The following is a 22,357-nucleotide window of genomic DNA, read 5'->3' as shown; positions in this document are numbered from 1 at the left end:
CATTAAGCAGAGTATTCGGTTAATGCGCACTGAAAACCTTGATGAGGCAAAAATAAGTAGCAGCAGATGGGCAGGAAGAGGAGTTTGTGCCAAATATCTGACCACGCCTACAAGTAGTTTACGCGCGAAAAGATGGACTGTACCATTAGAGATACAGGGGTGGAAAACAAAGATACAACTTTTATACCTTGAGTAAACCCCACTTAATCTAAACTTATAATTGACTAATTATGTGTATAATATAATGTCACGTGTTCAAAATACGACTGTTGAACTCGATGAGATAGTTATATTTGTTAGCTTCAACGATCACCCCTACTGTTACGTTCGTTGGATATCTCGAGGGGTTTGTTTTTTAAATCTACCTCCTGTATCGATTTGATTTTACGAGCTGAAACTCTCCGTTGCTGGTAAACGTGTTACAAAACGGATAAAAATGACTCTCACGTCAAAGGTAAGAACCTGGACAATGCGTATAAACTAATTTGCTCTTCCCTGATGGTTTTATGGTAATTTTTAACTGATAGGAATTGTCTGAATGAACACACGACTTTTCCACCTTGAAGCTGTAAAACGCACTCTTTCCCGAATGAGGTCATTTTGGCTACATGAAAGCTTGTGGTATTATCTTCTCAGTATTATTTGTTTTAAATTGATTTAATCAGCAATCTAACGATCAGAGTCCTTGTTTATTTTAGATTAAGTAAACTGGCGTTTTCTTGATAGGTAAGAGGTCATTGCGTCATTTACCGCATCTTGGCTTTTGTAAATCATCAGAAATGGCTTATTTGATATAGTTGTCAAGTTTGGGAACGGCACAGAATTCAGGTTTTGTCCCTATAAAATACTTTCAAACAAAAAATGACTTGGTAAATAGTATGGTTAAAAAATTGATTTAACAGAGGTTTATCACTGATCAAGTCACAATTCCATGCTCCTTATCTTTAAGATTAACTTTAGATTATCTTTAAGATTAAGGACCAGTTATTGGTCTTATTAACTGCTGTTATATCTGCACCAGACTTATGAGAGAGGTGCCACTTAACTTGGATGGGAAAGAAAGCGGGATAGGACTTGGATGAACTATTAGTTATTCATAAGAATGAGCTTGGGGGTCTGTGGGAACCCTACAGGAGGAAGTAAAGCTAGTGAATACAAAATCTAGACATAGGGTCGTTTCCTTTTCCACTTCATCTTGTCATTGCTCTCAACTGTCTAACCATGCCTTGGCACAGGAGGCCTGTAGTGATAAGGTTGTTGTCAGGGTTAGGCTGGTCTCTGCCAGCACAAACTCAAGTTCACCTTGAGTCACTGTCTTATCTGTTGTTCCTTCACAGTCTTGTGAAACAACATATAAATACTGTTACATACAGGAAGTGCATTAACATCTAAGTGATTACATGTTGATGAAATGTGGAACAAGATGTTAAATGTGTCATTTATGTCTGCAAACAAGCTAAACTGTTTGATGCATCTGCCAACAGGCTCCATGTTTCAAATCCAAGTTTATAACTGCTGAGCTGGTGCGTCTGTTCAGCCAATCCGACAGTGAGGAGGAGTTTGAAGGTTTTAGTGAGGAGGAAGATGACCGAGGATGTCATAACACCAAGGTATGAAAGGTTTAATGATGTTTTGATGATGAAAATGCTTGTGACCGATCACTGCTGCCAAATCACCAGCCTGTATCCTTCTTTTTTCCACTTTAGGTGGTGGATTCAGAAGAGGGTAGCGATGTGGACACAGGGTTTTACTCTGATGGTGAGGAGCCCCCCCAAAAAAGGAGGAGTCTTTTAGTCGCGCTTAGGTGTGTGAAAGTTATTATACAAGCAGAAAATGAATTAAGGAGTTAAATTGTTTTGGTGTTTTTGACTGTCAGGTCTCTGGATTTCTGTGTCTGACATTTAATGAGGCAGAAATAAGAAGTTTCTCCATTTCTGATGTCATTTAAATTATGTCCCAGGTTTCCAATCAAAAGACAGTCTTCCCCCAAAAAAGAATCAAAAGAGAAAAAAGCCAAAAAGCCGGTCAAAGAAAGTCCTCCGTCACAGAGAGCGAGAGGCAGATGGACCATGAAGAAGAAGCAGCAGCAGGAAAGTGCAGATGATGACGATGAAGATGAAGAGGAGAAGGAAGTTCTGTCTTCGAGCCTAACGAAACGAAACAAAAACATCCAGGAAAACAAAGCAATGGTAATAAACTCACTGTGTGTGTGTTTCTCTATGTGCTGGTGAAGTGAGAAATTTGTATATTTAATCTATTCCAACCCTTTTCCTGTAGATATTATTGACTCTGCTTCTCTCTGTGGGTTTCAGCTGGCAAAACTGTTTGCTGATCTGAGCTCCATGGCTGACCTGACTCTGCCCACAACCCCACAGGTGAGCATATACATTTCCTACTATCATTAAACTGCAAAGATGAGCAATTCAGGAAGATAATTGGTAACAAAGCATTTGGTTATTTTCTCTGATTTGGCAGTTTTGTTCTAATGACTTAGATTAACCCAGAACCCCTTCTGGCATTGTTTATGTTTTGCGATACAGATAATTCAAGAAAGTTTAATAACCTGAAAAACTTAATTTAAAAAGACTGGATCTTTCTGGAATGATGAAGGTGATTTATAGGAGAGTGCATTGACAAAGAATACAATAATGAGCAATTTTTTACTTAGAAGACTCTTTGGATGCAAACCAATTTTTTCCAAACTTGAATGCAACAGGAAACAATGAAAAGGCTAATTTACGTTGCCTTGAACAACCTCTTATCGTCCACAAGGGGCAGGATGAAAATGGCAGATTGTTTATGACCTTCATTCTTGTCTTTGTTCAGCAGAAGTTTGTGCAGCTATTAGACAAGGCAAGTTTATTTGTATGTCACATTTTAGGTACAAGACAATTCTGAGTCAGTGCTTTACATAAAACATTAAAGCTTTACAGCAAGGTGCACAAGAAGCATTAAAAATGACATAAAATAATATAAAGAGAAACATTAACATTATATTAATATTAGACTATGCAAAAATCTTAATAAAATCATGTAAAATAATTCAATTTAAACTATTAAAAGTAAGCAATAGTTCGATCAGTATAAAGATATGATGCAGATTTACGATGCAGGCACATGAGAAAACAAATGTTTGTAACCTGGATTTAAAACTGTCTACATTTGGTGAAAGTTTAATCTCCACTGGCAGTTTGTTCCACTTGTTTGCAGCATAACAGCTAAATGCTGCTTCTCCATGTTTAGGCTGGACTCTGGTCTGGACTAGTTGACCAGAGTCTTTGGATCTAAGAGCTCTGCTAGGTTTATATTCTTTGAACAAATCACAGATTTATTCTCAGCCTAAACCATTCTGGGATTTGTAAATGATCAGAAGAGTTTTAAAATCTATTCTGTGACTGACTGGAAGCCAGTGTGGAGATTTTATAATCTGATAATATCTGATGCTGTGGTTGAACAGGTTGCTGAATATAATTCTGGATTTTGCTAAAAACGAGCAACCCTAGAGGTGTTTCCCACAGCTGGCAGTGTGTGTGACATAGCTACTGTTTTTAGATAGACAGAAACAGGAACCAACAGCAAATCACTTGAGAGAAATTTTTATTTCCAGTTGTGAACTGAAGTATTTGTTGTCACCTTGTTATTGGATCAAGTAAGACAGATGTTATTTGATTTCAATGTTCCAAACACTAGAGAAGAAGCTCTAGTGGTGAGGTGATGAATAAACATATCACTTTTTGAATGAGTGCATGCTGGTGAGTTTATTCTTTCTGCTGACATGTATGCTACTTTCAGCTTTCTCCTTGTGACTGGATATGTACAGATAAATGCAGTCCATAGGAGCCTCATCTGCTATACCGGACAAGTTGTAAAGGAATCAAGTGATTTCCACAGCCAAATTTGTGCATCACACACTGCGTCTTCATGCTGCACACAGCATTTCCTCTAGAGGGCAGTCTGTGAACAGCAGCTGCGGGAAAAAGACCAGAGCAAACTGACAGACTTTCACCTGAAAATGTCTGGTTTTCTTGTGTAAAAGTGGTTCAAATAACAACAGATATGCAGATGCTTCACATATTGATTTGAGCTAAAGAGTAGGGAGAGTGGGATGCTGGAAGAGGATGGGTCTGACCAACCTTGCCCTCAGAAGACGGGGCTTCAAGGAAGCAACATGTCTTGGTATTTGGTTGCCTGTAGTCAAAATAATTAAAACCCAGTGACCCCAACATGGAACGAATACATCAGCTCTCTTTTCCAGTACATTTCTTCTTCCTTTTTTAAACATTTCTCTCTTTTGCTTTATTGTTGCGCACACAGTATGTTGTACTACCCTTTTCTTTCATGACGCTGACATTTAAACACCATCTTTACTGTCCTCTACAGAAAAAGAAACGAGCGTCACAGAGGGCAACGCCACAGAAACGCAAGTTTGAATCAGCTGTTGGGTCAGAAAGGAGGAACCCGTCCCGTAAAGCTCGTCCTCCTGAGAACTTTGCTGTGGAGGAAAAGAGTGAGCCGGTTAATCACAGAACCCCCAGGACTGTGGACATCAAAAGGCTGGTGGAGGTACAATGTGCAATGCACACTTCGGTTTCTACTGAGGTATACACATGTGCAACTCTAATAGAGGAGAGTTAACAAGTAAAAGCTGCATGAATGAAAAGGGAGGCATTTCAGGTCTTTATTACATTTCTCAAAAGTACAGAATGATGAAGTGGGTTGATCTTGCATCAAATTTCAAACCATATGTAGAAACTTTTGAGTGATCATCAGTAACATTAGGAGCATATAAGTGACACTATTACAGCTGTGAGTTAGTTATCTTTGATCTCAGTCTTCTCTCTAGAAATCTCAACAAATTCTTTCTAGAAAAAAGTGAAATAGAAGCTTCATTTATAAACGTACTATGTTGCCCACGTGGTTTAATGTAATCTCCTGTTTGTGAGCTCTCAGTGTTATCTGTAATCTGTCGGCTGTAACCAAGCAGGTGGACGAGGAGCGAGTTGGCGAGAAGCAGAAAAGAAGGACTTGCAGGAAGAGTCGGTACGTGGTAAGGTCTGTTGACGACATCACCAAAGAGGACCTGGACAACATAGCGTACCGCAGCAAAGACAAGATCTGGGACAAAGAGAACGTGAGTCACGTCAGGCCTTTTGTCATGTTGTTCTGTTTGCGTTGTGATATTGTCGAATTTCCTGTGTTTGTGTGTTTCTTAGACTTTAATGATGCATTCTTCTTCTTCTTCTTCTTCTTCTTCCAGGGCAGCTCGTGTCACCAGTGCAGACAGAAGACTCTTGACACAAAGACAGTGTGTCGCAGTGGTTTCTGTGTGGGGGTCAAAGGTCAGTTCTGTGGGCCTTGCCTGAAGAACCGCTACGGAGAGGATGTGCGCACTGTTCTGCTTGACCCGGTCAGTATATACACAACATGTATGTAGTAAACTGGAAGTGATCATACGGTCTTTGAATATGGAGATACAGTATCTCACAGAAGTGAGTACACCCCTCACATTTTTCCAAATATTTTAGTATATCTTTTCATGGGACAACACTATAGAAAAGAAACTTTGACATACAGAATATCCAAGTTTAGTTTCCATAGTTTGATATTCTGTATAACAAAGTTTTATTTATATAGTGTTATCTCATGAAAATATTTACTAACATATTTGCAAAGATGTGGGATACTTCATGTGCACTGCTGGGAAGATTTACATGAGGAACTTCATCCTGTCATGCAGGATGTTTGCAAAGTGTCAGAATCAAAATCTTTCGTCTTTTTAAGAAAAACAGAATAATGTTTGTGGCTGATTGACTGATTTTGGATAAATCATTGTGGACATATGAACGGTAAGCGTGAAACGGCCAGGATCCGAGAATCTGGGTGATCTGGTCAGAGATGCTGAGTCAGGATGCCGTGGATGCAGCAGAGATGTAGAATGAATGGATTAAGTAGTGTTCTGGAGATATGCCAGATGTTTGAAGAAATTTTCGGAAATGTTTGTGGAACCGTGATCTAGTGGCTAGTCTACCATTTTCTTTACGCATCAAAGGTCCTGAGTGAGGCATTTGCTGCCAGTCTAAAACAGACGTCGATAGAACGAGACAAACAAAGCTGAGGAAGTGAACCGAGTATAAGAAGATTCACCAGCTGATTAAAGGTCTGATGAGACGTTAAAGGTCTGACTGCTCCCGAACCTAATTAACCCAGTTACTACATTTCATTTACACTGTAGAAAATCATCTAGCAGGGTTTCATAATTGAGCCAGTTCTTTATATTACAAAACATGTTTTGTTTACGCATACATTGTGCTTATAATAGGTTTTTTATAAAAGCTTTAAGTCTTATTGAATTGTGTCGTTTTACAGTGGCTTATTTTTCCTGTGTGTATTTGCTACTTTTTTTCTGCGCTGTACTCTGTTCAGAATATTTGTACATTTAAACTTTGTTTATGATAGAAAGGACTGTGGAGAGAAGTAGCATGATTGTTGTCTATTTGGTTTCATAAATAGAATAGCTCACACACGACACGTTTTCTGAGACCGTTGGGAGTAATGAGGTGGAAGTACAACTGCGAAAGATGATTATTCAAAGCTTGTGTCCAAATTCAGAGCATAAAAAAATAAAATAAAAACACACAAGCAGCAGTTTTCAATAATTTGGGCTTTGTTCTTTGTTAGATGTGGTCGTGTCCGATCTGCCGGGGAATGTGTAACTGCAGTCTGTGTCGTAAGAAGGAGGGCCGCTGTGCCACCGGTATCCTGGTGGGCTTGGCCCGCTACAGTGGCCACGACAATGTCCACGAGTATTTGGAGAGGTAAGTCCCTCCACTCTCATTATATAGTTTAATCTTGCAGGGATCAAACTGTTACGATGGGAACAGGTTGGGTCTTTTAGAGACACGTGTGCAGCTGATTTGTATAAATCAGTATCAGTGTTGGTAAACTCAGCCTGCAGTCAGTATTTACCATGATTAATCCATGAGGAACATAGCAGGTGACTATTAATGTATTCATGTCTCCAGTAACTGTAGCTTTACTTAAAAAAAAAAAAAAAAGCCTTGTAGTGTTTTTACATATGAAATCTTATTGTATGAAAGCATGTATTAAAATTACTTGTCATTAAAAAGATTAAATGAATAATATTAAGTTAATACTGAGTTTGAATGAATAAAACTCTTTTCAGGTCATTTAAATGTAAATATATTTGGGTTTGGAGCAGCATGTTGGACAAAAAGCTGTTTTTATCTTTTTTTTTTTTTTAGCACTAAAGAATAACAGTGTAGTTATACTGGTGTTAAAAGTTACTGTCAATAAAGACCAGAACCGCCAGTTGCAGATCATAACAAACTCCTTGGACAGCTGCTGGAACTTTTTTTTTTTTTTTCTGTTGCAGTATTAAGAAGGAGCTGAAGTGAAATCCAGATACCTGAACAGCTGATACCTGGAAGAGTTCTGGTGCTGCACAGTACTGTAGAAAACATTTTAATATACTTCTTTTAGGTTAGATCATCTGTTTTATTTTCCTTTTAAGTAACCTTAAGGTAAGGCACATTTACTGTATACTATGTTTTATATATCCTGATTTGAGGCTGCATAAAATGCATGTTTTTGGGGTTATTGTTTTCTTTTTTTTTTTTTAAGCTAATGCTCAGTTTTGAGTTAGACATTTTATTTGGTAAATTTCTAATATCAATGTTGGGTAAATGTAATGTCTTCCTCTGTGTAATGTATGCAAACTGGAAAATGCTTTTCTACTTTTCTAAAATTGAAAGACTTTGCACTGTTCTTGTCAGTCTACTGTAATTTTAATTAAAAAATGGCATAATCAAAGCAATGTACTAAGTTTCTTTTGCCCTTTTTTTTTTTTTGTTGTGGAGTCCAGATGTTTTTAGCAGCTGATAACAATGATGTCCAAATTTGGTGGGTTGCAAAAGGACAAAAGTATTCTCCCTCTTTGTAGTTTTTCCTCTGATTCTCGTAACTGTAACGAGTCCATGATAACAAACAAAACATTTTAATTTCAGGTTAAGTGACATTAAAAATATGTTTTAAAACTTAAATCATTGTGTGCATATGTATTTATCCCCATGAAGCCTTCTAAGATCTGGTGCTACCAGTTACCTTAAGAAGTTGCATTATTTCTTAAATAAAGCCCACCTGTGTACAAGAACATCAGAATAAATTCACCTGTTATAAAAGACCCCTCAGTCTGTATGGTGACTGAGGAGTTCTCCAAACAGGTTGGTGAAAAGTGGTGGAAAAACACAAATCAGAGTTATTGTCAGTTATTATTAATGTCCACAATATATGACATATTTCTGTGTGTGTGCGCGTGTGAATGTACCAAACTAAACTTTAAACTTTAAGCTTTGGGTTATTTTGAAAAATAAACATCTGAAACTTTGAGCAACATTAAATCCGCCATAACAAAATGGAATGAAAACGGCACAACAACCTACATGTGGAAATCCATGTGCAGACAAACCAGCTTGGTGCTGCCCCCTGCTGGTCACCAGCATGGTCGCATTTTGCTATGGGATGGCTTCCCATTCCTGTATAGGAGTTATTGAAGGTCAAGCACTCGTGTTGTGTTGGTCACTGTTGTACACCTAAGGTGACCCTACAAATGTTTAATCCTGTTGAGTTCTGGACTCATGGCATCTGTCATGATCGTGGCTCTGTAGGTAGGTAGGTAGGTAGGTAGGGGAGAGCATCGTGACCCTGCAGGGTAGAGTTAGGTCCCAGACTCTGGAGCTATAGGATCACCACTGACTCCAGAATCTCATTCTGATCTGGTCTGTCTACCAGTTAAGAGTCAGTCATATATCTGTGACTGACACCCACCGGGCTGCACTAGCATCTTAAAAGTAAAGAACAGGAGAATATTGCAGGGGATATTGGGGGGCACTACCCACATGTTTAGCTGTGTTCACTCTACAGATGCACAATCCTTACAAGCATTATAAGGAGGACAAATCAGGCTTTTAAACAATGTTTAATAAAATACCTATTGGTATTATTAAAGGAGAGAAATAATGAAACTTCTACTTTTTATACTTGCAGGAAATTTTCAAAACTGCCATGGTCCACCTAGCAATCCTCACTTGGGCCCCAGCTGAGCAGAGTTGCACAAATAATTTTTTCAAGTAAGTTTGCACATGTATTCATCCAAAGAAAAGTAGGCATATGGCTTACAGTGGTAACAAACTGTGCTGTGACTCAGTGGTCTAAAGTTGTTATATCTTTGCAATCAATTTAAGGTCTTTCAGATTAAATTAGAGAATTAATTGTTCCTAAAGGAGTTGAAGATACTCCAGCAGTTACAACAAGGCTGAGAGAATACTCTAATAAAGAGGGAGAAGTAGTAGACAGGTGTCTTATTATTTCTCCATCTGCTACTTATTTATTTGGTTTTCTCTCTCCATCTTATTGATGCACAAAAATAGAGCATAGAGAGAGTTTAACACTCACTTTATTGTCAAGTGTTATGCAGGCAAAGCATATTTCTTTTTTGAAGTTGTCCTTTTTTTATTTATTGACATAACACATTTGTACAAACCAGTTTTAAAAATATCAATAAACTGGAGCCTTTGAGGCTAACCTGGCAAAAACCCATTATCAAATGTCATGGAGACGAACAAACATCTTTAGAAAAAGATTTACAAATGAGATGTCACTACAAAATATCAAAGAAAAAAAAAAGCTGGTTGTCACACAAAAAAATTTACCAAAAAACATCTAAATTTTGTTTGGTATCAACTTTAAACAATAGTAATTTTTTCTTTCTTTTTTTTTTCTTTATGCTTTTCTTCTATTTATTTTTCTCCAAAAACACATTATGGCGCAAAGAGAAAAAGAAGAAATGAAGAGCAAGGGTCAGACGTAGAAAAAAAAAACCAAAGCACAAAGATTAAAGGAGAGAGAGAAGCAGCACTACGGCAAAAAACTGAAACATGCTGTACACAACCTTAGAATCAACGCACACAAATACAAGTCCAGCAAAAGGCAAATATTACAAATCAAGGATAAATAATAAATTAGCCATACACAGTGGGGGTCCTGTGTACCAACACACTTGGAGAGGGGGTTAAAACTGATAAATTCTATAAAATAAACATCTTTTAAGTAAAACTGAATGTACGCACTAAGCTAACAAAGAGCAACATCACCAGAAAACATTTTATATCCACATAGCTAAAGAGCCCGACCCACCCGCAGTTCTCCTTACTCTGCCTTACTCCACCTGCCTGTGCTCTGGTCTCCCCTCCTTTCTCCACCCATCTTCCTCTGAAGTGCCCTCTGTACAACAGCTTGTGTTAAGGCAATTATGGTACATCGGTCATGTGACGGGATTAGAGGTGGCGAGGGGTCTTCACCAGAGCACAGGAAGCTTTAGGTAGCATCAGTGACAGTGCTGCCACCTGACAAAACGCAGGGTCACGTTTAACCTGGTGTCAAAATGACAAGTACGCACTCGCTGGGCTCTGCAGATCTGTTGTCGAAGCCGCCCTTTGGTAAATGCAAAGCAGCCAGGTTTCTTCAGACGACGGCACTACTTTCCGATGTCTTCCCGGATCTTATAGCAAACTGGCTTGTTTTTATTAAAGAAAACTTCCCCTGACAATGTAAACATGGTTTCACTAGGATTGTCATTATAGTATTGCTTTCACTACACAAACAAAGTTGTAGAAAGCTAGATTGTTTTTCTCTATAGAACCTTTTTTTTTTTCTTATGGCCACTGCGCCTCAATAGGAATGCATTATTCATAAATCTTTTTATATGTGCTTTTTTTCTACTCTTCCTTTCTTTTAAAATTACTCCCTATCTGTCCTCTTCAAGAACAATTTTATTTGTTGACTAATCAAAGGAATCAACACCTGAATCTGATCTGAGGACTGAACCTGAACCTTAAATTAAGCTCATGTTAGGTAGATCCTCTGCAGGGACAGTGTGAGAATACAAATACACACACATTCAAGCACGCCACATTTATCCATTTAGACACACAATGGATAGCCGCCCTGTACCATGATTGATCCTCAGCACTGTGTGACAGGTACGAAACAGAAACACAACTTTGTGCATAGAGTTTGATTCTGTTAGGAAAATGCCTCTGTGTCAGATGGTTTTAGATTCATCAGGTCCCCCTGTCTTGTGCTAAACTACTTACAATCCTTTTCCACACAGCTCACAAAGTTGTTATATATTAATTTTTATAAATGCCAAACTAATCTTTCATAACTCAGTCTAAATTTTTTTATAATATGTTAGTTTTTTTTTAGATTGTGATGTCTATAGTTTTCAGTCTATCTTCATTTTCATGATCTTGTCTCTTTTGAGTCCCTTTTCATGAGTGAACATTTTTAAAAGTATGTAAAATAAAGAAAATTAAACAAAACAGACAAAAAAAAAAAAAAAAAGAAGCCTCACGGTCCCTGCAAAGACCTCCAAAAAAACAGGAAGTCTGCCATCAGCCAAGAAACAGGAGTCAGTCACCTATTCAAACTCTTCCTCTACCTCCTCCTCCTCCAGGTGGTTGGAGGTGGTGGGTGTAGCAGGGTCCGAGTCACGCGTGAGGGTTCCTACGGAGACGATCTGAGGGGAGTCACCCAGCCCTTCAGGGGCATCTTCCTCCACGTCGTCAGTGGTGATGATTGCCACAGCGGCTCCGCCTTTCTTGTTCTGGTGGGTTTTGATGTGCTTAGAGAGGTGGTCACTGCGCATGAAGCGCTTGGAGCATTCAGGGCACTCAAAGCGCTTTTCTCCTAAAGAAAGTAACCAAAACATTTGTAAAAAAATTTTAAAAAAAGAAAAGAAAAAGAGTTGCAAGGACTCTGAAACTGAAATCAAGGAGGGACTCCCAGTTTCTTTTGTTTTTCTGTTCTGGACTAAACATTTATTTGTGGACTGATGATATCAACATTAATTTCAGCTTTAGTTTACAACTGGTAATTCATTATTTATTTATTTTTTTATCTCATATATCGGCTCTACTAAGACAAGGCTGACCTGCCTCATTGGTCTGGGTGTGTTTTTCCCACCTGTGTGCGTTCTTCGGTGTCTCTGCAGCTCGTCGCTCCGGGTGAACCTCTTGCCACAGAATATCCAGTTACAGACAAACGGCCTCTCACCAGTGTGCCAGCGCAGGTGGGCTCTTAGGTGGGATGTCTTTCCATACACCTTCCCGCAGCCCTCCATGTGGCAGATGTGCTGCTTTTTCTTTGTAGGATCTCCACTGTTCCTATAACACAAACATGAGCTTGGACTATGCTGAAGGATGTATGTGTTGTAGAAGAAAGAGGAAATAAAGCAATTTTTTTTTCTTTGTCTTTTTAAGAATTACAGTTTAGTTATAATCTTCAGCCAAAACATAGAGAATTTATATATAGCTCACCTATAGCAGCTGATTTAATGTTTGGTACAGCTAATTTTTCAGTAACTATAATCCATTTTATTAAAAATGTGTTTAAATAAACCCACCTAAGCCATCCCGATCACGTGTTTTGGGTATATAATCCCAAAAGTAAGTGTTTGTTATCTCTTTAGTATTTCAATTTTGACCATTTTGCTATTTTTACTATATTATTAACTGTCATCTCAACCATTTTTTAAAAAACACAGATTCTTATTTCAAATAAACATTTTTCTATTCTTTTTTGCTAAATGTTTACTTTAAAGGACTGGAGTTGCACGTTTTGGCTGCCAGCTTCAACGTCACCATCTGAAGTGACCAGCTGGATCTTTCACTTACGGATGCAAACTACGCTCTGGTCTGTTTATCTGTCAATAATCTGTTTAACTTCTGACTTTGGAATATTTGTAAAAATTAACACTTGAATTTTTAAATTATGAACATGTAGTTGTAGATTTATGAAAGACCAAGACTCTAATAATTAAACAGGGAAAGACATTGTTGAATTTCTGCTAATTTCATATATTAAAGCATTATCTATGCAATGGTTTTCCCTTCCTTCATATCGAGATAAAATCACTACCCCTGATTGATTACATGTTAAACTCCAGTCTACACCCAAGTATCATATTCCTTGTCACAGATCTGTCCGTACCTTCCCTCTCCGTCCCTGCAGTTTGGACAAGAGCAGGCAACACGTCTTAGCCTCTTGCTGGGCAGCCCCTCCTGGTCAGAAGAGCTCTGAACGGAGCCCAGCTGGTCTGGACTCAAAGATGAACCTGAGGCCACGTTGCCAACAGTAACAGTCACAGGAGGTGACTGAACTTTGACCCCATCTTGACACTGTGGTTGACCTAAACAGTGATAGAAAATTATTCAGTGTTAACTTATTCATATAAAATACTCATCAGAAATCTTTACAGCAGAGAAAACTAGAAAAAGATCCACCATGGCTTTGAGTACAATTGATGTTATTTGACTGAGTGGGAGGAGAGTATGACATGCTCATGACATTCAGCTTTGGATGGTGAATATATGTGCCGAAGCACTCATCAACGCCTAAATCACATAATGTGGAGTTGAAGAAATAAGAATGCATTAACATTCACAAAGGTACTTTCATTGTGTACTTACCCTGTAGACCAGTAATGGTGAGGGGTACACCCTGCACCTGAACCCCAGCTGTGCCCAGTCCTGCAATGCTGACTGTCTGCACCCCTGAGCCTGGGTTTATCTGGGCTGCACTCAGTGTCAAAGGAGCTCCACTCAAGGACACAAGCCCTCCACTTCCTACTGTCGTCCCACCAGCCACCGGAGCCAGGGTGAGCTGTTGTGGCACAGCTGTACCCAGTCCACCCTGCAGAGAGACTCCCCCAGGCAGTTGCAGTGTCTGCCAGGTGATCTGCCCAGAGGGTGACAGGGTTGGCGTACGAATGAGAACCTGGGCTGGGTTCTGGAAGGCCTGAATGGGCTGTAAGGTCTGTCCTGGGGCCAGCTGGAGGGTCTGAATATGCTGAGGTTGCTGCTGGCCCTGTGTCTGACCCTGACTTTGAGCCTGGGGTTGTAGCTGGATCTGCTGCACCAACTGGTGTCCCACCTGTCCCACGATCACCTGCTGGATGGTTCCTGCCGTATCTGTCTGGTTCTGCAGCCCATTGGCCTGGCTCTGAGAGTCTGCCTCATTGCTCTGCAATTGGGTGTCAACTGACCCAACCTCCGATCCAACAGCAGCTACTTGAGCCCCATCGGGAATGCTGTCACCTTCTGCTACTGCCAAGGTTGATCCAGCTGCTCCTGGAGCTGCTCCAGACACTGTTGTTGTCACCAATTGGTTACCATTAGCAATTGAGAATGTGCCATCTGCTGATTGGATAAGCTGCACTGCCCCGCCCCCTCCAACATTATTAATCACAGGCAAAGCCAAGGTCATGCCACCTAGGTTTATGGGTACTGTGGTCATAAGAGGAGTCTGCGAGCTTTGCAGAGTTTGCAGTTGAAGTGGAAATGACTGTGCAGGACGGATTTGCAGTGGGACCGTCTGATTGGCTGTGCTTGGTAGGATAGCCTGCTGGTTGGCTTGCTGGAGAATAGCCTGGGTCTGGCCTGAGGTTGGGGTTTGAATAAGCTGAACCTGTTCAGGTAAAGCGCCGATGGAAGCCGGCTGGGGACTGATGTGGATCTGCTGTCCATCTGCAGTTTGCAGGTGAGGGATAACCTGATACTGGACACCACCTCCAGCATTGGGAAGGTTCTGAACCTGGATGATCTGAAACTGCTGCGGCTGTTGATTGGTTGGGACGCTGTTGGTCCCACTTGTTGCCTTTATCTGCCAAACAGAAAATGTATATGTTAGTCAAAAGAAGGAAAGTCAAAAATTGCCCAAAACTATTGTCTCCAAAAACTCCTTTACCTTGCGTCCACCAGGTGAACTGTCATTGGCCAAAGTGGTGGCCACTGTCACAGCAACAGGTTGACTGGTGTTCTCCTTGGTCATAGTAGGTGCTGCTGTGATGATCTGCCAGCCGTTCCCTGTGAACTGAGCTGGGACCAGTTCCAGCTGCTGGGGCACAAGAGCTTGACCCCCAGCTGCATCCACCACTATCTGACCCTGAAGCTGACCTGCCTGCAGCTGAATTTGACCAGCCTGGACTTGGATCTGCTGGGTACCCGCCTGGGCCTGGGCCCCCTCTGCTACCCCCTGCCCTCCGATCTTACTGCAGGTGGCTGCTAGCAGAGCCAACGGAGAGGGCTGAGATGAATCCTGAGGGGCAGTGAAAGAGGAAGGAGAGTTGGAGAGGAGGGTCAGAAAGAGAAATGGTTACGACACAAGTGACAAGAGACAAACAGAGCTGAAATGCTTGCACAAAAAAGTACATAGTTTGAATAAGAAAAAAAAACAAAACAAAGGACGAGCAGGTATTAATACACACCCTTATACAATGAAATTTTTTAAATGAGAGAGGAAATAGAATACGAGAACAAGGGGTGGGGAAAACACTGCAGAAAAGATACAAAAAGCTAAGAGACAGAGAGCTGTCAGTGGAAGTGGGCGGTATTACAGGAAGCGAGTGGGTGGGTGTGTAAGAACCACATTTCTCTTTTCTCAGAACACTGGAAGAAAATGCTGCCTTCTCTCTCCTCCCTCTCAGAAGAACTAGGTCGCAGGCAAATTTTTAATGCTGCACACCTCTCAACACTGCATCAAAAACAGCCTTGAATTTTTACAAATTGCAAAAGCATGGTAAATAACGTAGCAGCAAGGCCTGTCATACCCATTCAACAGCAAAAGATGTGCACAGGAATAATGGCTTGGCTGAAAATAATCTCTAACATGAATATAGAACCTTTACAACTTGCTTAAAATAGAAGTTCCACAGTTGTATAGCCACATACCAAAACTGCAGGTCTTTAATAAACATCCATTTGTGGAATTGAATAATTTTGACTATAATTCAAACAGACAATTCAAAAGTACAGAGGCTGAAGTGTGACAGCCGTATAAGCCTATTCATGAGGCTTTGGGTTGGTTCTCAGCAGGGCTGCACAGAAGCAGGAAGTGGAATTCACAAGAGAAACGCCCCCAGAGGTGTCTGGCTGCCTGACTGAGAGGGAGGGAGAACATATTTGGCCTACAGGCAAGGCAAAACTAATGAACTATAATAAACTCTTTTCTTTTACCTGCAATCCAGAACTTTTCCCCCTTTTAGATGCTTTCCCTCCTTCAGTTCCAGATGATTCCTTCTTCGAGTCTGTGAAAGGAGGGAAACATGTCAAAATATCTCTGCATTTAACGTTACCACATGAGTTTTCCTGGATAATACAAAGTCCTAAGATAAGCAAGGGCTATGAAGCTGCTCTGTACTGTAAATACAATGTGAACATAAAACAAATATAGAAAAACAAAGGTGATCAATAAAGACAGAAGAGAAACCAGTAACCTCATCATCAATATCAAAGGGGCTTGAAGCCTCCTATCTGAAACACGGACAGAGAGAAGGAGAGAGGGGTGGAGACGAAGAGGGGGAGGGTACCTACCACTCATAACGCATTAATATACCGAGGGGGAGAGGGTGTAGTTCACGGTAGAAGGCCGGCCGGGTACAGAGACGGAGGACGGCCTATATGTTCGACTCTGGGCCGTGGCGGATCTGCCCGTTTGACGAAACCACCCACCGGCCAGGAAGGGCGGTGCCAAGCGCAGGCACAATCAAGCGGCTCCAAATAACGGACACAACCAAGAGCGTAGTAACCGTCCCCGGTCCTTTCGACTGCTCGCAGTCCTATCCTATGTCTTTCCTATTTGGATAGACAGTCCATAAACGAGCAAATTAACGCTTGTCAGAGAGATATCCACAGAGAAGTTGGCAGTGTGTGACTATAGAGGCCCACCCACTTCCATTTAAGCATCAGGACAACACCCTCCTCGCTGTTCCTGCCTGTCACCGCCGTTCCTTTCGCCACACGACGCGGGGACGCCTCGTCGCCGTCCGTCGTGCATCGAAAACCAGCCGTCACCAATATTTGTAATTTAAGCGTATTCCCTTTTTTTCGTGCACAATTGATTTTTTTAAGGGGGAGATACGGGGAGATAGCTGTGGCTTTTGTGGGCGGACGTGCTCCTCCCACATATTCAGATTGGACGACGAGGCTCGGCGTGCGAGGGTCGAGATGGGAGTTGTATTTTGATGAGGCCTCGCCTTCTCGAACAGACCAAGGCAAACTGAACTACAACTCCCATGATGCATTGGAGCGTTGAACGTGTTGAAGCGGCGGTACTGGTAGTCATGTTGGTGTGAGAGCGACAGAGAAGGGTGGTGACTTATGTTTTATGGGGGGTTGGGCGAACGAGAAAGGGAGGTGTGTGTGAGTATGTGTTGGTTTCACTATGACCGTATTAATTTGAAATGAAGAAGACGAAGCGTTGAAACTTTCTGTGGAACAGGGGTGTAGTTTACATTTGACGAGCTTAATTAGCTGATATCTGTGTTTATAAACCTCTATATCAAATGTTTTTGGCAAACTTTAAAGCTTTTAAAAGTTCTGTTTTGTTTTAACAGAAGTCTTGCAAAATTTACAGTATCACAAAGCTGAAGCAGATTAATCTAACTAGTCAACAGGAGATGAATATCTAACTCTTCTGGTAACAGATTAATTGTTTTGAAGTCCTTCATCAAGCTCAAATGTCAAACATTTGCTTGGGGAATGAGGCTGGATATTTGATTTTTGGAAGCTGGTTCAACTTGGAAATCTGATCTGTTTGATAATGTTTATCAAGTGCTTAATGGAAAAGTAATCTTCAACAGTTGTTCAAAGCCTTATTAATGATAATGATATTAATGATAATAAAGTATGGAAAAAAGAAAAGGAAAATAATATAATGCCTATGTTTTTTTTGTTTTTTTTTCCCCCCTATTCCATATGCACTTATGCACACTGATAGTCACAAATGATCAGTTTTCTCTATTTGGACATTTCACATGTTCTATATTCATGACACTACATGATTTCATTTTTGCATATCATTGCATTTTGTTTGCTCCACGGTGATGTGGTGATTACACCGTTGCCTCACAGCAAGAAGGTCCCTGGTTCAAACACGTGTTAGGACCTCTTATGTGGAGTATGCATGTTCTCCCCTTGCAAGTGTGGGTCCAGCCTTTTTAGTTAATGGACAAGTGACCCTGCCTCTCATCTGATAGCTGCTGGTATAGGTTCCAGCCCTCCTGTGACCATGTACTGGAATAAGCATGTATAGTTGATGAAGCGATGAATGCACTAAAACTCTAAGGTCTTGCAATCAGTGACAAAACTTCTTTTAAATGTCATGGGGAAAGTTAGTTTCAGCAAACAATGCTACATATTGTGACATGTGACCATGCTGCTGTTGTAGGACTGTATGACCTTTGGCAAGGGGTTCTCCAGCCTACTAACTGCAGCTAAGCAGAGTCACAGTCCCAGTTCACCAAGCAGAGAACACCATCAGTGGGAAGCCAATTGTCACACAATGGAAATATTTTGCCTTGTAGTCGGTTGAATGAGGCACTGAAGGCCATATATATATATATATATATATATATATATATATATATATATATATATATATATAATATATATATATTGTCCTGAATCATTAACATTCAGACAGGAGATGATCAAAAGCTTTTCATCAGAGATATTTTATGTTTTGCATGTATGCATTGTATGTATGTGTTTCTTACCATGCTTTATTTCTAAAACACTTTAAAACAACATAGCAGCTGATGAAAGTGCTGTACAACAAATTTAAAAGAGAGCATAAAACAGCATAAGAACTGCACAAATAAAGACATCATAACACATAACTTCATATAACTGGGGTCAAAAATCATTATATCATTTTGAAGGTCTTTTAACTTATGTGGATTTTTATGTGTTGATTTTATAAATATGACCTTATTTAGGAATTGTTGTCAACTCTGCTTCTTTTTCTCTTATTTATTTATTTATTTTTTAAATTTATTAGTTTATAATAAATAGATTTTTACACCATGCTGTCCAGTTGTGGCCAATACACTTGAGTTTTCTTTCTTTGTGCATATGTGTGTGTTTGTGGGTCCACTGTCTAAGGATGCTTTCACAGTGAAACGACACACACACAGACACACAAATATACACACACACACCTAGTGTGGCCCAGAAACATACACACATGCACTGTAATTACTGCGGAAGCTGGTGCCTAGTTCCCGCCTCCTGGGCCACTTGGCAGGGCGTTGCTATGCAACGAGAGCTGGTCTGAAGAAGGGGTGTTAACAGTGTTTGAATGTATGGTGTTGGTGATGGAAGGAGGTGTGGTAGAAATAAACCTCTGGTCTGTTATATACATGAGTAAAATACATAAGAAAACTCAACTCCAGTATTTTCTGTAAAAGCACGGTATGTTAAGGAGGAGGAAATTAATCCTCAGTTTTAAAGGTCGTTTAAGTTATATTTTATCTTTAGTGTTCATAACGAGAAAAAAAGTATATGAGACACCCTTTAGATTTAGCTTTTCTTTTAGGTCTGGTGGAGATGAAAAAAACAAACAAACAAAAAACCATGGACATCAACTGGATGAATATTCTACAAAAATGAGCGTGTATTTACTGTTTTCCAATTTCTGCCACTAGATGGCGCCATATACCAGTAATTACTACAACTTGTACTTCTATTTGCACCAGGTTCCTTCTGTTGAGGAAGTATTCAGTATTTACACGTGTAAAAGTTAAAATACTACATATAAGTTTAATGTTAAAAGTTAAAGATTTTCATCTTAAATATGAGCATCAGCTGGTGCCATACAGTTGGAATCATCTTCGTCCTCAACTACTTCTGCTTCTAATACACTTCCTTCACCTTCTTCTCTCTCTCTACTTCTTCTTCACTATCACATTATCATCCACAGTAAGTTAACTTGTAAATGGTTGGTAGATCTACAAGAAAGGTGATTACCTTATATTATTACCTTATTTCTCTAATTGCTAATTTGTTCATTTGTAAAGTATGCCACTGCTAATACTTGCTGAAATATAATCAAGTGTAAAGTATTATTAAATAAAAATGTTGAAGTACCTTAAGGTTGTTCTAAAGCTTGGAGAAAGTATCTCTGAAGACAAGTCAGGAGGCATAACTGGAGGTAGCAGAGGAAAAACATGTTGAGTTTCTCTATGAGAGTGACAAGGATGGATACAATCAGGAATGTGTACATCAGAGGGTCAGCATGTTTGATGCTTTAGAGTCAGATAGACCAGACTTTGATGGTTTGGGCATGAGCTGAGAAGGGATAAGTTTATAAGGAGAAAGATGGTGAGGTTGAAGCTACCAGGAGGCCAAGAAGAAGACCAAATGGTTGTAGTGAAAGAGGAAGAGTGTTGGTGTAACAGAAGAGGATGCAGATGATAATGTCAGATGGAGACATAGATAGCTGGCTTTGGCAGTCCCTTAAAGGAACAAGAAGACTAATTTACCATAAGGATGTACATAATTAGTTAAATGTAAGCTTATCTGACTGACCTCTTTTTAAAACCTCATTCACTCTATTGTCATATCACATTAGTTGCTTTTAAGTTATTACATTTTATTTTTACTTGCTGTTTTCTGCTCAGGGATATTGTGCATTTATGCTTACGTATAGACACTGATTAGATATAAGAAATGTCTTCTTTACAACATGCAGGCTATGTACTTTTTGTACTTTCAAAATTATATTTGAATGAACATCCCACCATGTAAAATATTTCCTTCCTTCATTCAGTCATATTTGTGAATATTATATGATTTTTAAGTAGTTCAAGAGCACAAAAACATCAGTTGGAAAGTCACAACCCATTGTCCTAAGTTTAGAGCCTTTTAGGGTTTAGGGTTGTTGTTTTTGCCCCTCTGAATAAGGCTGTACCCAGGCATCAACCTTGCACCCAGTGCTGCCCCTTTAAATGACAGCATGGTGTCTGGCAGCTCTGATGGATTTGATTTGGAGTTGGAGGTGATTGCATTGCCCGTCTGAGTTTCAAATCATTCACAAATACAAATCATAAAGGTGTGTGAGTGCAGAGGAATGTACGGTTGACATGACACTTGAATGCATTTGCACGTTAGCAGGTGTGAGTCCGTCCATGCTTGCATGCAACTGTATTTCTCGCGTGTTATCCACAAGCTTTCTGTGCACACATTTACGTAAGTATGTATTTGTCACATACAGCCCTGGCGTCAGGGTGTCTCCCTTTTCTGAAAGTTAGGTTGTAAACATCCAGAAATTTATGACTTCCATCATGAGTTAATGTTTTGGCATTTGCTGCTGTTTTTCATAGCACTTGTCTGTCTGTATGTGTGTGTATGTGTGTATAGACCTGAAGAACTATTGACAAGTGAAGACATATTTTCCACATAACTCTTTGATAATGAGAGACAAGCCATGTTATAGATAGACAGATATATGGACAGAGAGAATAGATGATCATTCTTGACTCACCGTTTTGTGTCAGTAAAAATGATCGAACACAGGTGGTGTCACTGCTTAGATGTGACTCATCATCCTCAACAACTTCCTCTATGTTTCATTACAACATACACAGACTTTAGTTTAACTTACATTTTCTGTCAGTTACTTATGAAACTGGGTGGATGTATCCTAGCATGAAGGAGTAAAAAAAAAGAAAAACATAAAAAAACACCATTACTCTTTAACCCAAAGCGCATAAGACGTAGATTTGCAGGAAGAGTCTCGCTTTAATGCTCGTTAAAAGACGGATGTTTCCAGCTGTTTGGATCAGTCAGGGTGGCTCAGTCGGCATGGTGCCAGACCAGGGTGTGGATGGTGTGTGATCTTCAAGGAGAAAAACCTTTAGCTATGTGGAAGGTTTGCTACCTAAAGATTTGGCTGAAGTTTTCCTTTATCTTCTCTCATTCTGCAGTACCTCAACCAAACATTCACCATAGTCCCAAAGAAGTTGAACTTCATTGCTTAACAGCAAAAATCAGCAGTTAGAAAAGATCTAAAAAATGATTAGGTAAAACTCACCATTGTGTGACCACCTCTTGTTACACTTTGAAATCTCAGGCATTCCAATCATTAAGCATTAATGCAATGTAAGAACTCTCCCTCACTTTTCCACGAACTATGTTTTCTATGAAAGAATTCACATTTTCATTTGTGTGATAACTTCTCCCAAGAAGGTCTTTCTTGTTTTATAACTAATGTATTGAACTTTTTGGGTGTTCATTAATCTCTGTACTGATAATTATACATTATTGCTTGGATTTGTTCTTATGAGTGACTTTAGGAAAAGTAAACATGTCTGTTTGTCCCCTACAATATAATGTGCTTTAAAGCATCCACTGATTTTACCCCCATTTTTTTTAAGGTGATGAACTATTGTGTGTATATTATCAATGAGATGCTGAGAAATAGATTCTCTAATTTACCTCTG

General features: G+C 39.8%; 2 protein-coding genes across 4 annotated transcripts; one reads left to right on the top strand and one right to left on the bottom strand.

Moving 5' to 3' along the window:
- The first annotated feature begins 178 nt into the window (after positions 1-178).
- On the top strand, positions 179-20,595 carry cdca7b (cell division cycle associated 7b). 3 transcript variants are annotated; one of them, XR_006013489.1, is made up of 13 exons: positions 179-454; positions 1,485-1,610; positions 1,707-1,804; positions 1,961-2,189; positions 2,313-2,375; positions 4,381-4,563; positions 4,982-5,131; positions 5,258-5,407; positions 6,679-6,815; positions 7,394-7,694; positions 14,883-14,890; positions 17,356-17,359; positions 20,584-20,595. XR_006013489.1 is itself a non-coding variant. In XM_042012148.1 (10 exons), the coding sequence occupies exons 1-10, from the start codon at positions 437-439 to the stop codon at positions 7,413-7,415; spliced, it is 1,176 nt and encodes a 391-aa protein (XP_041868082.1). In that variant the 5' UTR covers positions 179-436; the 3' UTR covers positions 7,416-8,025. The 3 variants fall into 3 exon arrangements, 2 of the variants coding, with proteins under 2 accessions (XP_041868082.1, XP_041868083.1); XM_042012148.1 differs by lacking the exons at positions 14,883-14,890; positions 17,356-17,359; positions 20,584-20,595 and having other exon boundaries at positions 7,394-8,025; XM_042012149.1 differs by lacking the exons at positions 14,883-14,890; positions 17,356-17,359; positions 20,584-20,595 and having other exon boundaries at positions 4,985-5,131; positions 7,394-8,024.
- On the bottom strand, positions 9,455-17,164 carry sp4 (sp4 transcription factor). The gene is made up of 7 exons (XM_042012147.1): positions 16,449-17,164; positions 16,092-16,162; positions 14,824-15,174; positions 13,548-14,739; positions 13,069-13,267; positions 12,043-12,242; positions 9,455-11,766 (listed from the first exon to the last, which is right to left on the bottom strand). The coding sequence occupies exons 1-7, from the start codon at positions 16,453-16,455 to the stop codon at positions 11,498-11,500; spliced, it is 2,289 nt and encodes a 762-aa protein (XP_041868081.1). The 5' UTR covers positions 16,456-17,164; the 3' UTR covers positions 9,455-11,497.
- Positions 20,596-22,357: the final 1,762 nt, after the last annotated feature.

Source organism: Melanotaenia boesemani, chromosome 17 (genome assembly GCF_017639745.1).
Source record: "Melanotaenia boesemani isolate fMelBoe1 chromosome 17, fMelBoe1.pri, whole genome shotgun sequence".
NCBI lineage: Eukaryota > Metazoa > Chordata > Actinopteri > Atheriniformes > Melanotaeniidae > Melanotaenia > Melanotaenia boesemani.
The sequence above is the reverse complement of the archived record's forward strand: the minus strand, read 5'-3'. Positions and strand labels throughout refer to the sequence as shown.

Excerpts from the sequence above, each read along its gene's own strand:
- cdca7b (XM_042012148.1), top strand. Across the intron at positions 4,564-4,981 it reads ACATCAAAAGGCTGGTGGAG|CAGGTGGACGAGGAGCGAGT; the intron begins GTACAATGTGCA and ends GCTGTAACCAAG. Across the intron at positions 6,816-7,393 it reads GTCCACGAGTATTTGGAGAG|TATTAAGAAGGAGCTGAAGT; the intron begins GTAAGTCCCTCC and ends TTTCTGTTGCAG.
- sp4 (XM_042012147.1), bottom strand. Across the intron at positions 12,243-13,068 it reads TGCAGGGACGGAGAGGGAAG|GAACAGTGGAGATCCTACAA; the intron begins GTACGGACAGAT and ends TTTGTGTTATAG. Across the intron at positions 11,767-12,042 it reads ACACCGAAGAACGCACACAG|GAGAAAAGCGCTTTGAGTGC; the intron begins GTGGGAAAAACA and ends TACTTTCTTTAG.